The sequence below is a fragment of the Haliotis rufescens genome, unplaced genomic scaffold (genome assembly GCF_023055435.1).
Source record: "Haliotis rufescens isolate VD_foot unplaced genomic scaffold, xgHalRufe1.0.p SCAF_17, whole genome shotgun sequence".
Lineage (NCBI taxonomy): Eukaryota > Metazoa > Mollusca > Gastropoda > Lepetellida > Haliotidae > Haliotis > Haliotis rufescens.
In genome coordinates this window covers 2,831,019-2,855,615 of record NW_025963857.1, presented here as the reverse complement: position 1 = coordinate 2,855,615, position 24,597 = coordinate 2,831,019, and the positions used below count along the sequence as shown (strand labels likewise).

At 40.2% G+C, this 24,597-nt stretch overlaps 1 protein-coding gene across 6 annotated transcripts; it reads right to left on the bottom strand.

The window, feature by feature from the left end:
- Positions 1-4,036: 4,036 nt before the first annotated feature.
- Positions 4,037-18,815, bottom strand: LOC124146988 (sphingomyelin phosphodiesterase 5-like). Of its 6 annotated transcripts, XR_007221708.1 has the most exons (8): positions 18,690-18,815; positions 13,327-14,203; positions 11,338-11,413; positions 9,572-9,712; positions 8,426-8,515; positions 7,119-7,360; positions 5,946-6,125; positions 4,037-4,938 (listed from the first exon to the last, which is right to left on the bottom strand). XR_007221708.1 is itself a non-coding variant. In XM_048397409.1 (7 exons), the coding sequence occupies exons 1-7, from the start codon at positions 18,707-18,709 to the stop codon at positions 6,045-6,047; spliced, it is 1,527 nt and encodes a 508-aa protein (XP_048253366.1). In that variant the 5' UTR covers positions 18,710-18,815; the 3' UTR covers positions 5,143-6,044. The 6 variants fall into 6 exon arrangements, 5 of the variants coding, with proteins under 5 accessions (XP_048253366.1, XP_048253369.1, XP_048253367.1 ...); XM_048397409.1 differs by lacking the exon at positions 4,037-4,938 and having other exon boundaries at positions 5,143-6,125; XM_048397412.1 differs by lacking the exons at positions 4,037-4,938; positions 18,690-18,815 and adding an exon at positions 17,671-17,729 and having other exon boundaries at positions 5,143-6,125.
- Positions 18,816-24,597: the final 5,782 nt, after the last annotated feature.

Sequence of the window (24,597 nt, the reverse complement as noted above, 5' to 3'; positions counted from 1 at the left end):
TCGCTTTTCATTCCCCGGTTCCTGAGCTGAACTGTGAATTGCATGAAATAATAATGCATGGAGCAATATCGGCGCCTTGTCTTCGCACCTGCATTAAGACCCGAACACATCAGTGTTTGGTGATAGAATGTTCCTGGGTGAACGTGAATGATGAATGGTATTGGCTTGCGGCATGCACTGAATGCCAAGCATTGAGGAACCCCGTGATATTTCCGGGCTAGGATCGGTCCCAAGCCACCTTTGCTGGTCGTATACAAGAAACTTAATGGATAGCATGTACTGATGCAGGGTCCCGACTCACTCTTTGACTCCGTGACGTGGGAGGAACCCGTCAAAATGTTCACCACGAAACCAGCGAGCAGTGGTACTGGCAGACATAGATATATGGACTGGATTTGGAATTGATCTCATTAAAATCAGATCTTAGTTCTGTCAACCGCTATTCGTTTAGCGGTAGCGAGATCTAAGATCTAAGATCTAATTTTATTACGATTGAACACGCGATAGCAGGTTTCTTGCATGTCTAAGGGATGCAACTCTGTACAGCGAATTGTTGAGCCTCAGAAGGGGGAGACAATCCATGTCCCGGGTAGGTGGCACAAGTGAGTGGATATGAGATCTGTCATTCCGTGACGCAGGTATGTATGAGAGTGAAAGATCAGATTTTAATGAGATTGACGACTTGATGGGTCGGATCAGGTGACCTGGGTTGTCAACGAACCCCCACATTGCAGAAGGGGGTATTTAAAAACAAACAAATAAAGTAATTATTTCAGGAAACACGTACAATGACCTCGAAGACTTGCTCTACTAAAGTACCGCCATTGTATTCAATTGTACGTATTCACTGAGATGGTTCATCCTGTTCCGATTCATTTCAGATTTGAATTAAATATACACTCATCATCAAGTATTTTTTATGAGATGCCAATAAAGCGCAACAAGGGTTAATAAGCATCCCATCCCTTTAACGCCCTGGTGAAACAAATGAACAAAGGCTTGTAATATTGGAGGCCGTGGACCAGATGGGTGGTTGAATTATTCATGGTGTCCTCAGCAGTGCTATTGCGGGAATATTACTCAAAGCGGCGTAAAACATACTCACTCACTCACTTATGTAATTTTGAGTGTAAGTCATTGTGTTAACTAAATATTATGTAAAACATAACGTTCTGAAACTGAGGAAATCTAGACTTGCTAGTACTGTAGACTTGCTGGGGTGTTTTCTGATATATTGTATCAGGGTCTGTGTGAGAGACCAATCAAGTACCTCACAGAATATCACGTGACCTCAAGGACTGCAGTTGGCAAGTTAGAAGTACCCCTTTCGGTGCGAGTCTCCATTGATTTCAAACTATAACTGACCCCCACCAAATCTGTCGCGTTAAACTTCAAACAGAAATGTGACTTTCCTGTCGACAGAATAGACTGCTACTCAGTGGTATTCCAACTGAGATGGAGGCGGTCGGGTAGCCTAGTGGTTAAAGTGTTCGCTCATCACGCCGAAGACCCTGGTTGGTTGGTTGGTTTGTTGGTTGGTTGCTTGGTTGGTTGCTTGGTTGGTTGTTTAACACCGCAATATTACAGCTATATGACGGCGGTCTGTAAATAATCGAGTCTGGACCAGAAATCCAGTGATTGATATCATGAGCATCGATCCACGCAATTGGGATCAATGACATGTATCAACCAAGTCAGCGAGCCTGACCACCCGATCCCCTTAGTCGCCTTTTACGACAAGCATAGTCACCTTTTACGACAAGCATGGGTTGTTGAAGACCTATTCTACCCCGGATCGATTTCCGACATGGGTACGATGTGTGAAGCCATTTCTGGTGTTCCCCGCCTTGATATTGCTGGAATATTGGTAAAGCGGCGTAAAACCGAACTCACTCACTCCAGTTGATTTGATCTCAAGCCAACTGCGACCACTGTGGTCAATAGTGTGAACAGTGATCCCCTCCAAGGGTAAGCGAGCCTTGCTGGTATTATGGACTAAGTTTGATGTTTTCGGATATATTTGTTTCAGGGTCTATATGATATACTAATTCAGTACCTCACTCATAGAATGGCAGGTTGCCGCTTGTAAGTGTGAGTGACATGGATTTAATCCCGTTTTGACAGCATTCCAGTCATATCACGGCGCGTCAGCTTAATGTGGGATGAAAGCCCGAAGTGATGTTGTGAAGACTGAGCACGCAATTTCATAAAGAATGTCCCCAAAAGGAACGTTTTTGAATGCCAAAGGTCACGTTTCTGACTGCGCTATGTTACATTTCTCAACACAAGGGCAACCTCAGCATTTCCTTATGTCAATGTCACATCTACTAAAGGTCACTTTACTAGAAGCGTAAGGCTTCTAAAAAAGAAATGCAATAATTCTGAAATCGACGTATATGTTCCCCTATGTGCAAGGCTTAGACTTTTCAGCGATCCATACAATTTCACCGCTAGTTTGTCGGTCACGTCCAGTGGAATCCGTTTTGCCCGATAATCGAGACTGGTTCTTCTCTGGTGTAAATAACTAGTTAAACGAGTTTTCGAATTTCCACTGAAGCCACTAGTTTCCGTTTGTATTTCTAGCAGGTATCATAAGGACTGTTTAGGATGTATCCTATGACCTACTGACCTGTGTATTCTTGTATTCTTTGACATTTGAGCCTCGAATGACCGACATGCAAACCATGGTGGCTGGGATAGGATGTTTTCATTTCCACTTCCATGTTGAAATTCTCTGAACACGATCCCAGCAATGATCCTAACCTAACCAGCGTTAGAAATTGGCACTGGTCCTGTAGTCCTTGCCAAACTGCCCAATGGTTAAGGTATCATAAGGACTAGAAATTTGCCCTTTTTAAGAGTTTTGCTATGTTATCATTATAAGGACTAGTGGACGAAAACTGTTAGTTTCTACCGCTTCTAATTTATTCTAAAGGCCATTGTCGACATGCATATTTAAAAAGTCTTGGATGGGGGCTGGGGCGCGGGGGTGTCAAGCATAGCCCAATAGTGAGATGAGGCGAAATGGTGTTTAAGGTGGAGAGAGTGTGTGTGTTTGAGTGATTGTACTAGTCCGGACTAATGTGCCAGCCCACTGAGATACCATGCCACAGATTACATGAATACCCTACTCAGACAGTATATTGACTCCGAGCGGACCAGTCCTTGTTTTAGCCCCTTAATTAATGCCAAGCGGGGAGCACGGGTGGCCCAGATGTGGGTTCGAATCCTGTTTCGCCCCGATTATGTTTCTAGGTTTACCAGCACCGTACCGTGCTGGTGGATTTCACCGAGGTGGTAAACTTACAAGACCTGCATCACTTCGGGCTTTCTTCCCATATCAAGCTGACACGCTGCGTTAAACCCAACTCACTCACTTACTCGCTTACTAATGCTGAGTGACAGACCAGGTAACACCAAGTATCACCTCTTAAAGTCTTTTGGTATGAGGCGGTTGGGATCGAGCCCTAAAGCTTTCGCTCTCTGGCTGAATGCTCTACCACTGGAGCTCGGAGGTGGTCCATAGCCCAATGGAACAAAGCACCTCAATCAGGTGTGCATACTTGCTTCCCTTACTCACTCACTCACTCCTCTTGGCTCATTATTTTACCATCATTTAGTGAGGTTAGGTGAAATTGGGTTTAACGTCGCGTCCAAGATTATTGCGCTTATATAGCGACGTGCATGCACATGTATGTGTGTGACTGCTTGTACTAGTCCGGACTGATGCCGATTTATAGTGCTAGCACACTAAGATATCATGCCGCAGTTTAACATGGATACCCCACTCAGACACAGTATACTGACTCCGAGCCGACCAGTCCTTGTTTAAGCCCTTTAATGCCGAGCGCCAGACAGGGTAACAACTACTATCATCTTTTAACGTCTTTTGGGATCTACCACTAGACCACGGAGGCGGTCCAATATTTAGTGTCAGTGTGTATGTGCTTTGTGTGGTGGAATCCTTCATTATGGAAGAACCCTGCAATGATGTCATTTCACTGGTCTTAAGAATATCAGAAATTCAACAAAGACTAAACACCATTTTTCTTTTTTTAATCATGGGTTTTCTTTTTATCATCAAAAAAATATATATGTGTATAGATATAAACAAAGAATCTGAATGAATAAAGTCATACAAAATGTGATCATAAACCAATGAAACTGCTAAGTCTAGCAGGTGACAACCATATGCAAGCCATAAGACTTGGTGACCAGCAACTGATGACTCTGAGTGCTATACACCCATACATGGGATCTCATTAACATCAGATCACTAACTCTGCTCCCACAGCTCTCTGGAGAGGTGTCGAATCACAGAGTAAGAGATCTTTTTATGTGGTTGCCCACATGTTTATAAGGACCCTTTTTGGCACGCTGGAAATGTCAAATATTAAAATAGAGGAAAACTTTGAATATTGCTATGAAAGTTAACATGTTCAAATGTCTGACAACTATAGGTAGCCCTTTTTGGACAACAAATATGGCTATGAGTTAAAAAGGCCGATTTTTAGAACTTCCAATGAAAAACTTAGATGAGTGGGGAAGCTGTCAAAAGTGCCAGGCTAACAAGCGCCAGATGCTGGGATCGTATCCCGCTGATGACCGGGTTGTTATTTAGCTTTGGGACCAACAATGTTTACAGGCCCTTTAAGTGTTGCCACTACCCCTAGTGTACAGTACAGTCACCCTGTGCACTCAAAAGAACCCACTCGTCCGATGGTAGATGACCAGATGATGGAAACACGAATACATTCATACACCTGAAACACAAGTGTCAAAACTTGTGGTGTCACCCTGGACAAGTGACTTAGTTCAAATGTGCCTCTGATCACCCAGCAGGGAAAGGGTACCCGAATTTGTGAGGTGGATGTTAAAACCTTCTGGCACCCCTGGGCAGCTTGGGTTGTATACTCCCCATGGAGTTGAGGATGATAACTGGAATGTGAATGGTCGGGGAACAAATAAAAACGCATTTGAGCAGATGCTAGTACCTGGATACATGCGATACATTTATGTATAATATAATAATAAAAATAAATAAAAATAAATAAATAAATTAAAAATAATAATAATAATAATAATTGTTTTACCATAGTGAGTGAGTATGGTTTTACGCCGCTTTAAGCAGTATCCCAGCAATATCACGGCAGGGGACACCAGAAATGGGCTTCACACATTGTACCCATGTCGGGAATCGAACCCGGGTCTTCGGCATGAAGAGCGAACGCTTTAACCACTAGGCTACTCGACCGCCCCAGTTTCACCATATGATTGTAATGTTTTTAATGTACATGAAATTGAGCTTGGGTCAAAGACTTGGTCATGTTCAAATCTTAGAAGAACCCTTCATGACAACCTCTACAATCAGCCTTTTTGACACATCTTTTATCCTTACCTACGTATTTCAATTTATTTTGCTCAATTCTTAAATCATGCAGATCCTGTGGGCCAAAAAGGGCCATAATCCTACCCTGTCTTTCAGGGGGGAAGGGGTCAAGTTTTGTATGACAGGAATGTCCGATGTTTCACACTTTCAAACAAGAGACATCACACGCCATTTAAACATCTGCAGGTGGAGGCCTGGGAGTTAGTTTAGAGACGGCATAATTCTAACACTGCTTCAAAACACGCTATTCTTTTCATTGATAGGAGCCAAACAGGTTTATTGTTTTTCATGCATTTTTTTCGTGACATGCAGCATATCAAGCTAAACAAATATAATATTTGTAAAACCCAAAGATTATCAAAGGGTAGGTCCTGTAAGCTAACATTAACCTCAGGAGAGCTAAATAAGGAATCGAATCGAATCCTCCTCCTCCACTTCCTCAAAATCCCTCACTCACCTATACATCAATCATTTAACACATCAAACTTAGCCAGTACAATATGTAAACAAACAACACTGCAATTCAAGAGGTAAAAGATTCTTAAGTAGAAATTACCATTGTGACATCAACAAGAAACAATCACACTGCAGACATGGACCGCTATACATATCTATGCCAGCAAAGTGAGGGCAGTCCACAGACAAGTTTCCAAGGTCAAGTTTCCAAGGTCAGAGCTACTGGTATATGGTCAGTCAAGGTGGCCAACCTGCTTACAAACTTGTACTTTGATGCTCTCTGGAAAAAGATAGTAGTAAAAATAAATATGGAATAACAGCAAAATTAGAATGTAATATATGAGAAAGTACACATGGTAAACAAGACAATGCCAAAACAGGTAATAGAAGTTCTGATACCACAAAAAGCAGGAGTGAATGAGTGTGTGAGTATGGTTTAACACCGCTATTAGCAATATTCCAGCAATATCACGGCGGGGGACACCAAAATGGGCTTCACATATTTTACCCTTGTTGGAAATTGAAGCCGGGTCATTGGTGTGACGAGCGAACACTTTAACCACTAGGCTACCCGACTGCCCCTTCAACAAAAGTCATCAGAAAGATGACATATCCCCCGGCAGCTGTCTGTAAAGTAACCACAAGTAAATGTGCAATTCTGTATGTAATGAGTCAAGAGTTGAATGTTTTTAAGAAGCATAAATTGTTTACCCACAAAAGATCCACCATAGTGGCATCCATATGAAATGGAAAGTGAAACAAGTGTGTTTCTGTTGGGTTTTTTTATGCAAATAAATGACAAATTACAAGAAACAATAACTAAACAAGCGTATAGTCAAGGAAGTCATCTAAAACTTAAATCAAAAAGGTTGCCATGGAAACATAAAAAAACTAAAAATTTGACAATTCCTAAATAGCAAAAATCACCACTTCTGATAGATTTGCCAAGTTTCAATCAAATACACTGAATGGTTTTCGAGTTCTGCCCAAGAAAAGGAAATCATTACGGACGGTGAGTGAGTGAGTGAGTGAGTGAGTGAGTGAGTGGGTGGGTGGGTGGGTGGGTGAGTGAGTTAGTGGGTGGGTGAGTGAGTGAGGGAGTGAGTGAAATGGTTTTTCGCACTAATGACGGATGAATAGTCAAACAGGCAGGCAGATGTCGGATAACTGACAAAGTGCCATGACAGAAGATCAGCAGTATGAAGATCAGTTGGGGGAAGCCTTTTTAAAATTAATGGAGGCAAGTTCTACACTTCATCATGACCAAACTCACAGAAACATTTTTACGGTGAATTACGTAGTCCACTCTTCGCTTCCCCCCGCGAGGTGACGGAATGACGTTGCCATGTTGATCAACTTTACACGAGGCATTGACAATGGAGTCTAGTGTGCTGGTCTGGAGGTCCGCGTCCACCATGTAGCGCTGCCGCTGGAGTGGATCCTTCAGCACAGAACACAGGCCCTCCGGAGTTGACACTTCCTGGTCCCAAAGTAGGTTCTGCCGGAACTCCGTTCCTAATGGAAACCAGGGAGTGAATGAGTTGAGTGAGTGAGTGAATGGGCATGTTCTTAGACCATTTTTAGCCATATACCAGCAATATTAATATCAGTGGATACCAGAAATAAGCTTCACAAATTTTACCCAAATGGTGAATTCTGAGTGACTAGCGAACACTTTAACCACAAGGTTACCCCACCGCCCAGTAAGGATGGTGTCCTACATCATCAGGTATCAACCATGTCCTCCTAAATCTGTTAGGTGTAAAGACATGTTCTAGTTATATGACAGTGGCCTGACAACTGTAAAAACATTGTAACCATCCAATCCTCACTAGTCGGCTCTCTTGACAACCACAGAAAACATTGTATCCATTCAATCCTCACCAGTCAGCTCTTCTGACAAACACAGAAAACATTGTAACCATCCAATCCTCACTAGTCAGCTCTTCTGACAAACACAGAAAACATTGTAACCATCCAATCCTCAGTAGTCGGCTCTCCTGACAACCACAGAAAACATTGCAACCATCCAATCCTCACAAGTCGGCTCTCTTGACAACCACAGAAAACATTGTAACCATCTAATCCTCACTAGTCGGCTCTCTTGACAACCACAGAAAACATTGTAACCATCCAATCCTCACTAGTCGGCTCTCCTGACAACCACAGAAAACAATGTAACCATCCATTCCTCACTAGTCAGCTCTCTTGACAACCACTGAACACATCGCCCACCCGTGAATACATACAGCTTAGATTTGAGTTTATACTTACCACATAGGGTTTGTTTGTTTGTTTATTTGTGTATTGTTTAACGCAGCTCTCAGCAATATTCCAGCTATAAAACTGTGTCTGTAAATAATCGAGTGTGGACCAGACAATCCACTGATTGACATCATGAGCATCGATCCATGCAATTGGAATCTGACGACATGCATCAACCAAGTCAGTGAGCCTGAAGAACAATCCTGTGTCGCCTCTCACGACAAGCTTAGTCGCTTTTTATGGCAAGCCTTGGTTACCGCAGACCTATTCTACCCAGGATCTTCAAGGGTCTAACCTGTAACAGTATGTACCTACCAACAGTCCAGGGCTTGTCCATGCCTTGTCTCTCCCTGCAGGGGTCCTCGTACTGGTCAAACAGTGGGTGGCTGGACAGCTCATGGTCACCTGGTAACATTCAAGTAATGGAAAAGGTCCAAAAAGTACTTGTTCTATTCAACGAATCAGGTGCTGTTTCAATCAATCACTGATCAAGGGCAGGTCACTCTAACCACACTACAGTGACATGGCACTATGTGATATTTGGTGAAGGGCCACATATCTCTATACTTTGTTACACATGGTACCATCACTATTTGATAATGACTCATAAACACATGCTTAAGACATAGCTGGAATCCAAAATGGACTCAGATTTTCAGTTGAGATTTCTTACGATTATGGAATCGTTTGTTGTTGTTTTTTTATATACAATTTTGGGGGTGGTAGTCAAGGAATTTACAGTTGACCTTGGTGAGGGGGTATAAAATCACTACCGGTATTCATTAATGCCTCGTACTAATATGCACAGGCCAGTGTATCAAAGCTGGAATAATACTGACTTCAGGGTTAAACCCCATGTACCCTCGTGATCCTGCTACAACTTTAATATATGACATGGTTGTACAACAAATATGTTTATCAGGGTGTATAATGAATACAACTACAGTGTTGTATAACAACACTAACATGATACCAACTACATAATGACTACAAGTTTCTACCACATATATCATTATAGGACAGTGTTGTATAACAACACTAACATGATACCAACTACATAATGACTACAAGTTTCTACCACATATATCATTATAGGACAGTGTTGTATAACAATACTAACATGATCACAACTACATAATGACTACAAGTTTCTACCACATATATCATTATAGGACAGTGTTGTATAACAACACTAACATGTTACCAACTACATAATGACTACAAGTTTCTACCACATATATCGTTATAGGACAGTGTTGTACAACACTAACATGATACCAACTACATAATGACTACAAGTTTCTACCACATATATCATTATAGGACAGTGTTGTATAACAATACTAACATGATACCAACTACATAATGACTACAAGTTTCTACCACATATATATCGTTATAGGACAGTGTTGTACAACATTAGTGACACTGTTGCCACAGGAGAATCAATGTAGAACCTACATGGTGACATGTTGTCAAAGTTGAAGTCGCCACTGATACAGTCCAACTTGACACTGTCATGTTTAGATGCTGTTTCCTGCCGGAACTCTTCTGTCCATCGTAATATATCATCCAGCTGCTTGTCTGTCACCTTCTGATCTCCTGAACACAATATTTGAAATCAGAAACGTAATGCTTGACAAATTGTCTCCCTAAAGAGCCCTAAAGGATTTCAATGACGTTCTTCAACAAAATCACAAGCACATCTTGTCAACAATATACTGCTGTAAAGAAAGTACTGTTTGACTAGTCTAATGTCATGGTCTCTGAGAATGTTTTCTTTATCATGGGAGATCACCACTCGAACATCTGTCCTACTCGATTTGTAAATACCCAGTAACCCTCAAGATGAAAAGTACTAAAAACCCATCTTTGCCTATGCCTGTGAGTGAGTGAGTGAGTGAGTGAGTGAGTGAGTGAGTGAGTGAGTGAGTGAGTATGGTTATACGCAGCTTTTTGCAATATTCCAGCAATATCACGGCAGGGTACACCAGAAATGAGCTTCACACATTGTACCCATGTGGGAATTCGAACCCTGGTCTTCGTCATGACGAGCATATGCTTTAACCACCAGGCTACCCCACCACCCCTCTGACATAAAAGGAGATTCAGATAAGTGTGTGAGTGAGTGAGTGTGGTTTTATGCCTATTTTCAGCAATATCATGGTTAGGGACACAAGAACCCATTGAACCCATGTGGGAGATCAACCTGGGTCTTCAGCGTGACGAGTGAATGCTTCTACCCCACCACCAGACAGAAGCAAAATTCCAGCAATATTACCTCGGGTTACACCGGAAATGAGCTTCACACATTTTGCCCATGTGGCTTCAGCGTGATGAGCAAACACTTTAACCACTAGGCTACCCGACCACCCCTGTGGATGAATAGAAGCCAATATAGCCACTAGGGGCGACTATTGGTCTGGAAATCACTATTGCGATAAATATTGATATTGAAAGAAACTATTGCAATAACTATTGATATTCCAAGCAACTATTGTGATAAAAATCGTTAGTTTTCAGTGTATCATTTTAGATTGATTTTAGAGATGAATTCAACTTTGGAAATGAAGTTTCCTTAGAATGTGATAACCGTAAGACTTCCAAACACTCGATTTTCCAGCCAAGTTTGTCACAAACTCCACTTTACTGTCACTCTCTGCCATTTTACTTTAAGAAAGACCGGTTGCTAAGCATCAAGGGCAGTTAATTCTAATCCTCACTCTGCTGCATTTGCGAGCGTGTTTCGGTGACTCAATCGCATGATATGGTAAATACAATTGAAACTATCGATATTCCTAACTGAAATCAATACTATTGATCTGAAATAAATAAAATCTCACCAAAGTGTCCTTTGATATCAAAAGAAACTCGTGTGAGATTCTCTATCATCCAACATCATTCCTTCAACTTTTTCAGTTTGTACACATAAGCAGTATCTTAAGTGTAAAAAAATACTGCTAACAGCTTCAGTAGCAGGGCCATTAGTGATGTCATTTGATTGTGACGTCATGGTAACCAATGACATCACAATAGCATCACCAAAGCGATATCTCCAGTTTGGATGATAAACTGATTTAACAATTGATTTATTGACTTTAAGTGCTTACCAATAGCAATATTTCGATTTATTGTGACACCCCCTGATAACCACAGTGCTAATATCTCTTTGTGAAGCTGGGCCTGGGGAGTTCTACTCCCTACAGACACACTCTAGCTTGCCTCACCTTGGTACGCCTGTAGATGTGTGCAGAACATGTAGCCTACATCCCGTTTGTGTGCACCTGTCTTGCCGAGCAGCACCTGCAGACAGTTTTCTACATACAGACACCATAACATGACTCGACTCATCTCAACTAGGCAACTCAACATGATTACTTTCACAAAGCATGAGTAAGTGTGTACAGAGGTTATCACGCGAGTGTGTTTGGGGATGGTAAATATCCTGCATTAGGAATAAACATTGTATTTAGCAAGCCTTGGCAAGCTAAATACATAGTGTTTAGTCCTAATACACGATATTTACCATCCCCAAACACACAAGCATGATAACCTCTTTATCATATAATGTCATCCTTTAATTCTGTGCTTGAAAATCGCTTTCCCTCTTTCACAAACATTACCTAAACATTGCGAGTTTTCCTGGAATGCGCTCATTAATATTTATTACGTCACAGGGTAAGTGATGTGTCAGTTGGACAGTGACAGTAGCCAATATAGTTCCAACTGAAATCTGTTTCTTATACAAGTCGGCCTATCCTGTCATGACGTTAAGAAGTGCAGTCACAGCGACAAAACGATACAAGGTAACAATTCAAACATATTTCGGCCAAATCCAACAGTTTCTATTTTAATTTGTGGAAAAGGTTTCAAGCCACAGAGGTCTACAAGCATAGATATGGCTCCTGATCCCACTTGGCTAGGCCTAGTGTCCTCGCAAAATTGTTTTGAAATTTATATCTCCAAAGTTGCCCAAACTTATAAAATGCCTTAGCTACGTCACAGTTAGACACTGATTTTCAGTATATTAAACTGTTCTTTTGATAATGATAGCAATTATCCCTGTAGTTTATCCAGATTCCCGATGGTTAATTCTGACTCGATTGCCGAATGACAAGGGCAACGCCATATTTTGTTAATAAACACTGAAAGTAGTCCTTACTTGACCTTTGATATTTGCATCTCTATCCGCATATGACCCCAACGGATATCGTTTTTATCCGTTGGCTTTATCCTGCCGAGAAACCTACCCATTATATGATAAATGGTTTTACGCCGCTTTTAGCAATAGTCCAGCAATATCAAGGCGGGGGACACCAGAAATGGGCTTCACACAATGTACCCATGTGGGGTATCGAACCTGCATCTTCAGCATGACGGGCGAACGCTGTAACTACTAGGCTACCCCACCGCCCCAACAAAGCATGACTACACATGATGCATGAATAAACCATGTCACAGACATTTCTGAACAGTATTTAACATGTGCAAATTATGTTACATCCTGTGATTCATAGTGGTGGCATTGTGGCCCAACTGTCCAAGGCACATCAATACACTGTTAGTCAGAGATTAGTGAATAGGGAATTCTTGTTTTCTACTAAAATTTAGTTATTTTACGTAACCACTCTTGTCTACCCTTGGCCTTTAGGCATGTGAGAAGCTAAGATCATGGGTTTGAATCCAAGAATCACCCTGATTATGTATCTAGGTTTGTCAGCACCATACCCATGTAATAAATGTTATATTTGGGATAACACTTTCTCAATAAAGTACAGATTCTACTACTTTTGGGGGTTGAGTTCCATCCTGGATTCAAACCCACACTGCCAGAGAGTGGAACCTAATCGCCAGCACACAAAGTCAGCGATCTAACCCACTCAGCCACTGAGGCTTCCACAAAAATGAAAGTCTGACAACTGGTAGTTTAGATCACGTAAGTTGGGTGCCTCACACTGGCAGTGTGGGTTCGAATCCTGAATGGGATTCCACCCAAGTAAGTACTAGAAACTGAACTTTATTAAGAAGGTGTTATCCTAAAAGTAAAATTTGTTACATCTGACCATTTTCTAAGTGGCATTGTGTGACCATACCCATGATCGTGGATTTCATCAAAGTGGGAAAATCCTGCATCACTTTGGGCTTTCCTCCCACATCGGGCTGTCACAACTCACTTACTGGGTCCTGAAAAATAGACTTCTAATTCTTATTCTTACCTTCACCATCAACAGCCCTTTGGAATTTATCACACAAAACTTGCAACTGTTCAAGAAAGGTTTAAAGTCTACGTCTAATATTTCATATCGACTTGCAAACAGAAGACCACTGTTGAACATGAAGTAGTTGCAGCCTAGGCTCCAGTGACCGGCGTCATGGATGACGTATGGGAACACCTTCTGCAGCTCCGCTATCAACAGACGTGAGTAACAACGTTGCCACACTTCCTGGAAACAGATGAAGTCTAGCTGGGGGAAGTGGGCCTCAACGCTGGCTTGAACGTCTCTTCTTTCTGGCACTCCTTCCTGAATGATGTGATTTCTGGATCTCAGGCTGTACCTTGATTCCGGACTCTGTGGACCGTTTCTTTGTTGGAAATCTTTGTAGAAATATTGGTCAATGATAATTCGCTCACCAATTTGCTTTGCCCGTCGATAAGGATCATCCAGATTATTGATACGACTGGGGAATTCTTGGAAAAGACACACATTAATTGAAGCGATGCTGTAGTTTCTCTGTATTGGTACAGGCTGAGCAGTGTTGGGCTTATGGACGTATATATATTTTCTTCTGATACCAAGCAGCAGCAGACGTAGAATTCCGCCGACAAAGGCAATGGGGTACATGCAAATGTGCCACACCAGAAATGGAACAGTCCATATTGTTTTGTTGAACAGCACACGTCCTGGGTGTGCTTGTTCCTTTGTGATCGGCATGTACAAGGACAACAGACAGGACAGGCTCCACAAACAGGGGTGGACGAGGACTTCGGCTATCAGGAATAATACTTCACATACCAACTGGGCTGGTCCCCATCCCGGGAAGGTGTTCTTGTACAACATCGCAACAACTGGTTTGAAATGTGCTGTCTTATTCCTGAAAAAGAACCATTTGTGTTTTAGTTTGAAAAGTGGCTGCCCTCACTGGGGAGTGTTCTAGTGTTTAATTTTTTACTCGTGGTTATATGAATAAGTGTCTTATATTCTTATGTACATATTTGAATATCATATACATTTTTTTTATATTTTAGTGCTAACCAACTGTGCAATGTGAATTTCTCTTGGGATCATGAAGTCTGAACTCTTCTTATCTCTAATAGTGGGTGAGATGAAAATCATCACAACTTGCTGCATCAGTATTTAAGTTTGCTCTGTATGATTTGGTTGCGTGTTGTTTAACGCTGCACTCAGCAATAGTCCAGCTATATGATAGAGGTCTGTAATAATCAAGTCTAGAGCAGACAATCAGTGATTGACATCATGAGCATAAATCTTTGCAATTGCATCAAACAAGTCAGGACACCTGACCAACCGATCCTGTTAGTTGCCCACTACAACAGGGGTAGCTGAAGACCAATTCTAACCAGGATCTTCACAGGCGTCCAGAGTATCTGAATGTGTTTTGGAATATTCCATCCAATTATTAAGACCATATTTGGGCTGAGGTGGGTAACACTGGTACTCAGGTCGGGCAGGTACTGAGTAGGACCCGGACCGTGGTTAGTCACATGATACATTGTTTCATGATTAAAACTATCTAGAACTCCATGGTTACACTACAAGTCACTAATGTTTGCATTTCTTTCTGACTATACACCCATTCCTTCTTACCTTAATATCTTTGAATAAACTTCAGTCAACTTTAGTGTATGCATGACCAGATCGTTTTATTCATGGATCTAAAAACATTTTACCAGGGCTATGGTCCAACTATTCCCAATTGACATTTTGTACCAGTCTCTTGAACGCTACAGCGGGTATTCAAGTAGGGTAGAGTAGAGTAATAGGGGTTTGGGTACCCGGTTAATAATCTCGGACTCGTCCCAGCTATAATCCATATAACAGCTGAGAACACAACAGGACATCGGACCCATGTGGTGAATGGAACTCTTTGTGATGACAAACCAATGCCATAACAGTGCTAAAATCGAAAGTCAGCCAGTCCTTCAAATGCTAAGAAATTCCTAGATCCAAACACCTAATAACCAAATCACCTAAAGAACTTCTCCCCTAACACTAGTCCACAACTAGCCTTGCTCTAAGGCTGTACAGAATTATGAGTTCAAAGATGTATAATTTTATCCTAATAATAGGCAAGTCTAGATAAGCTGACAGTACGCCAGTCAATTATAGGGACAACTTATTCTTAATATATATATAATCTAGGAATAATGATTTAAACCAATAATTATTTCCTTACAGACTTGTGCAAGTCTACCCCACCACAGCAGGTTATAACAGGAAGAAGGAAACCCATTTGACCCATAGACAGTTATTAGAAGGATATACTTACTCCAGTGCAATGCACTGAAAATATTACTATCCAGAAGTGCCTTGTTCTATAATGAAACTGCCAGTAGGCCAGTGCTGTGCAGTTAGCTTGACCCCAGGCAGTATCATACAACTATAAACAAACACATCAAGTGACTGGCCAGAGGAACTAAGTCTATATCACAAACCTACTGTAATCCCTTGAAAAATCTGCTCAAACATGACCTGCATCAACCAAGTAAGTGAGCTTGTCCACCTGATCCCGTTAGTCGCCTCTACTGGCAAGCATACACTGCTCAATGACTGTGACAGGCACTGGCTGTAAATGGAACAGATAGCCTTGCTACAAGGCCATACTGAATGGTGAGTCCATTGGTGTATAGTAATTCTATTCTTATAATAGGCAAGTCTAGATATGTGAACAGTACAACCTTGTGTGTGTTGTGAAATCCTGAGTTTCACCGTCTGTATTTTCAGAATCGGACATGGCCAGCTGTATTCCCCCCTTCCACCTCCTGGCAACGCCAATCTCTTATAGGGACAACTTGTTATTATTATATATATAATCAAGAAATTATGATTTAAAACTAATAAATATATTGCCTTAGAGACTTGGGCAAGTCTAAGTTGATCTCTCTCTCTCTCTCTGAGTTATTAGTCTCACACGAAGAGTCTACATGTCATTACGCTGTTTCCTCTATAGATTTAAGTGAGTGAGTAAGTTGGGTTTAACGCCGCTTTTAACAGTTTTCCAGTTATATCGCGGCGTGTCAGCTTAATGTGGGAGGAAAGGCCGAAGTGATGCAGGTCTCAGACGTTTAACCACTTCAGTGAAACCCACGAGCATGGGTATGGTGCTGACAAACCTAGAAACATAATCGGGGTGAAACGCGATTCGAACCCACAATCATAGGTTTCTTGAGTGCCCAAGGGACGCAACTTTGCACAGCGAATCGCGGCGCCTTAGACAACTGGGCCACCCGTGCCCCCTCTATAGATTTAAGGTTCATGTCAATGTAGAACCTGCTATTAGGACAGAGTTATGGGTAAAAGAGCTAAGGCAGGATATTAGATTACTATTTTCACATACTTTCTGTGATTTTCACAGGAATATTGGTCTTAAAGGAATAGCATTATTGCCCATGTCGGCGATATGACAGCTATATGTCCCCATGACCAAAGCAGCCTGGAGATAGCACAGGTTTATAACATAACACCATCCATGATTTCAGATCACTATTCTGTGTTATTGTCTTTACCATGGCTAAATGTGTGACAATGTACAACAATGAGACCACTTCACGTACCTGAGTTGAGGGGAGTGCTGTCAGGTCAAGTTAACTTCCTGTCAGTGTTTCTGCAGTGATCAGTATTTAGGCCTAGTATTCACACACTCGACATCGATCAAAGGTTGAATGTTATCTTTATGATTTGTGTACTCCAGGAATCATATGTCTTTCTCTGTTTCCTCTCATGCATATTTCACATTGTTAAAAATATGCTTATTTGGAATATATATTTTGTTGTAACTTATAATTTAACAGTTTTGATTATCAAACATGAAACATGTTTACATTTTTGTTTGGCTTGCCGGATCTTGGCATGTGGAGGAAAGTCAGGAAAATAAGAAAAACACTTAATTACAGGTAGATCTACCGCATTATAGATCTACACGCCATAATGAGTTTTGATGTTTTTTTCCCCAACGCAAAGACATTACCGCGAGCACGTGACACCAGAAATACCGTGTCAACAAACAAGGCTTTAGTTAACCACAGAAGTTACCACAGAAAATTAATCATGTAATTACACTGTCTGGTTATAAAAAGAGTCCTTTGTATATCTGGACTTATGTTTGTATCTTATTTCATTAATTTCATTCAAAATTCCTTTTAATATTGTTTTAATTAATTTCGGCGAAATCGTGTGTGAAACCACAGGGCCACGGATAGCCATACTATATTGACTGTACTGATTACATTAAAAAATTTGTAATGTAATCAGTACAGTCAGTATGGTATAGTATGGCTATCCGTGGCCCTGTGTGTGAAACAATCGGATCGCACAACTCACCGTTATTAACAGCAACCACGGTCAGATTATCGCTACTGACGCCTTGAAACGAACTTTAGTTGACATAGAATGGATACATATATATCATAAATGACATGCATCGACTCGTTAAATGTCATATTTGTTGTAGTTTGACGATTCTATGTCAACATGTAGTTCTCGCGATCACGTGCTACGGTGACTGGTCAAATTGTTCCATGTGAAAACAAATAACCTGATCGCTGAGGCGATTACGTGCCTCACTCTGGCAGTGTGGGTTCGAATCCCGGACGGAACTCAACCCAAAAAAGTACGAGAATATTTACTTTACTCAAAAAGTGTTAATTATCCCAAATATAACATTTATTACATTTGACCACTTTCTAAATGGCATTGTATTCATAGCTTTCGGCTGTGGGAGCCGTGCCAAATTACACTTGTCAGAGGGGTACTAGACTAACATTTAGTCTCTGAAATCTTATATTACACAATATCCTTCTTGACTCTAAAAAATTTTTAAAAATTCCCTATGCTGATTTCAGAGGAATAGAGCTAGCTTGAGCTGGCTAGACTTGCTTCTATGCATTTCTAGATTATGTTTTTTTTCATAAAATAAATATATTCCACGGTCATGGTGCAGGACTAGAGGGGTACATAAAGTACCTGATCTAGACTACCAGTTGTCGGACTTTCAACATGTGGAAGCCTCGGTGGCTGAGTGGGTTAGATCGCTGACTTTGTGTGCTGGCGATTAGGTGCCTCACCCTGTCAGTGTGGGTTCGAATCCCGGACGGGACTTTAGTACGAGAATCTGAACTTTACTCAGAAAGTGTTATCCCAAATATAACATTTGCTACACTATATAGACAATAATTTACGAGGAATGGCGGATTATCTGTCCCGAGTGTACCGGAATTTAGACACTTGTGTCGTAAACATTGTATGACATAAACACTAATATTATATCACATTTTTATTACCCAAAGGGTTAGTTCATAAAAACCGTATGTTCACTTCTGCAAATATCACTTCTCACTCACCAGTGCACTATTTCCATCATCCGAACGGCATTGTTGACGTAACACTGGAAACGACGTCAAAGCTGAGGATTGTTGACGTCATTCGACAAATTGTGGTTTTCTAGGACTGCGGTGGTGATCAGTGCATTTTTCTCAAGGGGAGCTCAAAAGGATTAAGAAATAATGCGTAATAAAGAAATGATTCCACTCACATGGGTGTCATACTGATTAAGAATCCACAATAATGTATATTTCCATCAAACCTTTGTGTCAGAAGTAATGTCACTATTTCCATCTCTCTTAGTCTTTCACCAACTCAGCGCAAACTTTCTCTAGCGTTGCTGACTGAGCATAGTACAGTGAAGTACGGTCATAACGAACTCACAAGGACTACTAATTTTAGTTCGTTATAACCGTAGTTCGTTATAAGCATATATACAGCATAACTACAGCAAATAGTCGGGACCAAAAAAGTAAGTTCGTTTTAACCGTCAGTTCGTTATAAGCGTGTTCGTTATAACCGTAGTTTACTGTAATGTGTATTGTTACTGCCAAAAATAACATGCTTTGAGTTGGGTTCACGTTGCTTTGAAAAGTACTTAGCTGACCACATCTCTGGGCAGTGTACTGTTTCTGAATGAAGGCCACGTTTCTGATCCTAAATGAAATGTTCTGATTGTGCGGTGTAATAACAAACAAGCATGAAACACTCATATCCCCCGCCAGTATGACATGTCCAGTTGTGTGCAGCCATTAGCCACTGTGAACTATGTTCACCAATCATCTGATGATCTGAGTAGTAGACTGATGACTGGAATGCCACAGCACTGGCATGATCAGTAAACAACAAGTCCAGTGTAGCACCCAGACAGTGAGTTGGAGAGTAAATGAGTTGAGTCATTTTCTGCACATCAAGGAAATCTTAAATTTCAGTTTTTCACCCAGATCACAGTTGAAACGTTCTGTTACTAGGAAGTGGTGCTCGGAGAGATCCTGAAGTTCCTGCATGAAATCAGTAAGTGAGTGAGTGAGTTCGGTTTAACGCCGCTTTTAACAGTATTCCAGTTATATCACGGCGTGTCAGCTTAATGTGGGATATTATTGGAAGTCTCTTTCACAGTAACCATTAATGTGAGTTTCTGTGAAAACAAAAAAACACGAACCACACCGACAAACCTTTCATTCTTCACATCTTCAAAATGAGCACTGAGTGATCGAACAATCAATTGAGCCACCTTGAGTCCATCACCATGACTGTTCGAGGGCGTTTCCAGGTGAGCAATCTTTCATTCCGCATTCTAGTCATCTCATCCTATGCGTTTTTGTTGCTAAAATTGTGTGTTCATCAAAACATACCAGTTTACCACTAGACCAAACTATGTGCCAAGTTTGATGAAGAAATATTGATATCCTTTTTATTATATACTTTTTGTGTAGTTTACACCCGGAAAATTAAATTATTTCATTACAAATGTAAAACCTTGAAACGTTAATTCTCCCTACCTAATACACAGGCACGGTTCACTACCCCTTGTATTTGCGAGTAAAAAAGTAGTTTCGTGTTTGCAAAATCTTAAAAATGTAAACAAAAGTATCAACAAAATATTTAGGGTCACGAAAATTCTTTGTCATACATTTCGATATGATTATATACAAAATCAACTTAAACAAAAAAATATTCTTGAAAACTAGGAGACCGCTGTTGGAAGCGAAAGAATCAAGCTGGTCAAGTAACGAAAATGGCGCTTTGCGAAACGAACACTCTCGATTGACGAGTTCAATGAGAAATTAACAGTTTACAACGAAACAATTTCGAGAGAATAACAAATGGCAAAAAGTGATATTAACTGCATAAACGACCATCTGTCATTATTTTGTCTTGTCAATGTGGAACTAACGTGAAAAGGACGTCAACACTTGCGGGCTTGTCACTTACAACAAAGGGAGACAATTAAAGGGGAAGTAACTCTTGTATGACAATAGTACTAAATATGAACTACCTCCCTGGTTGTTGTACACATGTTGTTAGGTTTCCCCTCTCTATCATTAGGTATATCAAGTTAACTTTCCATAGTCATTTTAATGGAATCAGTCCCAGGGGTATGGGAGACAACTCTGATTGTCTTGTTTAGTGATTTGCAGGGCGCTTCAATTGTACTGTAATGTTACAATGAAATGCTTTTCACTCAAAATACATTTATTATAATTCATGTGCAATTTCTTGATATCCATAATTGATCATAGTACATTTTGGAGTATTATTCTGTAGTATATTTCCATGTAAAACACTTGATATTTCAAGTAGAGTTTCTGTTAATGCTACAATAGCCGTGTTGCTACTGTCGAACCCATTCGAATAGCATAACGCCACCTATAACTCGCACTAACTATTTTCAAAGTAGGTTTTACGTGTCATTTAAATGATGTATGGTACCAGAGACCGTATATGGGAGAAAAATCCCTTGATGGCGATAATGTCGGCAGTATGTTCGTAATCCACGTAATTACTTAATAATCCTCATATTGAGGGATAAATATCTTGAGATGTATCCTCTAAGTATAGGATAAAACACGTCCGAGGGTTGTTATGATATTTAAAACCCGCATCCCGAGGGATTAAATTTTTCGAGGGAAAAGGTTTTAAATATCATAACAACCCGAGGGGAAGTGTTTTATCCTATACTTAGAGTGTTTTCTCTTACTTATAAACCGATTTTGAACCTTAAAACAACATTTATCAACATTTTTATGTTTCGAACATACTTTCCATGAACCTTAGGAAAGGGGCGTAAAATATCTGTTGCTGGCGTACGGATCTTGAAAAGGACATTCTTAAAAGCAGTGCAGCCTATCAACACCTCTGTAGCCTTGTAGTACACTCACTAGGCTACAGATATGAGGGTTGCGAGTTCGATCCTCGGGAATTTAAAGAAAACTTTTGTCATTTGATTTTACATTTCATTACATGTTACAATCTGAACGGAAGTTATATTAATAAAATACCCAGGACATTATATAAAATCCCTTGGATATTATAACACATTATATAGCAAATATGACTTGAATATCCTATAAAATCCCAGGGATATTACAACGTCCCTGTTTATGAGATTTAACCCGACTGGAGAACAATAGGATGACGTCACCGGAGGTTTATAAACCTCGTATTGTGTGAAGTCGGCATAGGTTGTTAAACCTTTGTTGTTGCATTGGCCATTAATACTTGTTCTGTAACATTAACTACTAAATCTGTATCAGTAGCCGTGTTGGTACAGTACCTTGCGTAACGAATTGTGGTTGTCGTGAAAGTAGCAGGGTGCGTGAACGCTGTAAGTTGCACGAAGGTTGAACGTTCTGTGAACGCTGATTGATTGAAGGAAGGCCGCGCAAAGGTGTGCGGTTGCTTAACGCTTGTGACCAACTCGTCTTATTCCGGGACAAGCCGAAAAGCGACTCGTGCCCGGGTTGCCACCGGGTTCCGTCTAACCGCATAGTTGGTTGGTTGGTTTGTTGTTTAACGCCGCACTCAGCAATATTACAGCTATATGACGGCGGTCTGTAAATAATCGAGTCTGGACCAGACAATCCAGTGATTAATATCATGAGCATCGATCCACGCAATTGGGATCGATGACATGCATCAACCAAGTCAGCGAGCCTGACCACCCGATCCCGTTAGTCGCCTTTTACGACAAGCATAGTCACCTTTTACGGCAAGAATGGGTTGCTGAAGACCTATTCTACCCTGGAATCTTCACGGGTCTCTAACCGCATAGGGACGTATCTAAAAGAATTGTCAACTCGGTGCGTCATAATTCACGTATATTTCCCCATATATTATATAATTTCGGATGCAATTTAAAGCACATCGGGATATGCGGTAGTATATAGTATGATTGAACACTTAACTATCTTGGGTATATTTTTAGATGCAAGACATAATATATATATTATTGTTATAATACGTCTTTGGTAAAATCAGAGACCATATAATGATGTTTTATCATATCTCTCATTAACACATGTCAGTTGGCTGCAAATTATTTGCTGAACATGTGTCTTCCGCGACATTTATTTCAATTTAAATTCGTCACAACCATGTACGACTGGGACGATTTCGTCTTGGACCTAGAAATAACACTTGAAAATTTCCCACTCTACGACCAGGGGTTGGTTTCGGATGACTCTTGGTCTGAATAGAATGACACTGATGTTACCGCTACCAAGCCATCGGTAATACTTCCAAAAAGTTTCACTCAAAGAAAAAAGATAGGAAATGAAAATATGAGGGCTGTTTACGAGCGTAGGTTGTCGAGGGCGTGTGAAGAAAAGGCCGATCCGATATCAAAAGTATTTTATTACTTATTCTATTTGTTTTAAAAATAAGTTAATACATCTAATTTTATGCTACAATTGTATAACTATTATAAATAAACAAATATACCAAATCTACTAAGAACGCCACAGAAAACTACGATCCGGTAAATTGCACAGGAACTCAGGAAGTGTAAATAAAACTCATCCAGACGTTTATAGAAGACACTTGTAACAGATCACCATATTCCCGATGTTCACAAAATATATCTCCAAATTATCTTCATATCATATAATAAATAAACCCAGGTTAGATTTACTTGCAAAAATGCTGGTGTAAATGCTTTACTATTAGTCAGAATAAAATGACGCCATATTAATGTCTTTATTTCATGTAAATTCGCGACTATTTTATAATGCTAATAGTTCCAATGAATTAAAAATACACATTAAAGCGTTGTTACATGATTTTTCGATGTGTCCGACAAGTAATCAAATGTTATTGGTTAATGCCAGTTTGGGGCTAGCAGTGATAATAGGGTTTGCCGGAGCGATATATGTTTTTTCAAAGGGCGGCTACTGTTAAATTCCGACGAAGAGAGGACGATTGTAATTTAACAATTGTTATTTAATATTAATATTAATAATATAGTTTGATATTTCAGCATACAAATAATTAGGTATTTCAGGTATAACAGTTTAGCTTCAACAAGCATGGTACAAGATACATACTGGTATATCGTAAACTGTAATAACGTTTGTAGTAACTGGGCTTTTATAGTCAGTTAACTCTCTTGCCTCGGGAAGATGGGTTTTCTATTGATATCTGATCAATGAAAAACAAACTGTAAACTCTAATCTGGAACGAGGCATGCAACTATTGCTATTAAAACAAAACATCACAAACTCTAACATATGTAGATGTATTTATCACAGAAAAGGACAATAGACCATCTATTTATTTTGATGAATGACACCTTCGACCTAGTTGTCTCTAACTTCTCCCCCGACGACTGCTGATATAATCCTTCTTCTTTTTTGGCATTTACAAAGCAAATGATAATTTCATAATACAAATATTTTATATAACGGATTTTTATGTTTGTATGATGTTTTCGATGTTATGTAAATACACAAAGTAAGTAGTACCTTCATCATATTTACATTATTATGCATTCTTGTCGTAAAAGGCAACTATGCTTGTCGTAAGAGGCGATTAACGGGATCGGGTGGTCAGGCTCGCTAACTTGGTTGATGCATGTTATCGATCCCAATTGCGTGGATCGATGTTCATGATATCAATCACTGGATTTTCTGGTCCAGGCTCGATTATTTACAGACCGCCGTCATAAAGCTGGAATATTGCTGAGTGCGGCGTTAAACAACAAACAAACATTATTATGAATGTGTTTAGGCCCAGATCATATAGCTCAAAATTAATATTTACACGGCATGAAATAAATAAAAAATTAAATGTAGTCATGATTAATAAATACAAAATCAACAGAAGATAACACATATAAAACATCGTCAATATATGTAGTTTTCTCGAGCGCAATATGTGTTAGAAGCTCAACTGACGAAGAAATGGCGAAAACAATGTTAAAAAATACAG

What these genes read in the sequence shown, in the direction of transcription:
- LOC124146988 (XM_048397409.1), bottom strand. Translation starts at nt 18,709, where the DNA reads ATGATGGAAATAGTGCACTG. An exon ending in AAGGGCTGTTGATGGTGAAG is followed by an intron (nt 11,414 to 13,326) that starts GTAAGAATAAGA and finishes AACTGTCTGCAG; the next exon opens with GTGCTGCTCGGCAAGACAGG. An exon ending in CTTTGACAACATGTCACCAT is followed by an intron (nt 8,516 to 9,571) that starts GTAGGTTCTACA and finishes GAATGTTACCAG; the next exon opens with GTGACCATGAGCTGTCCAGC.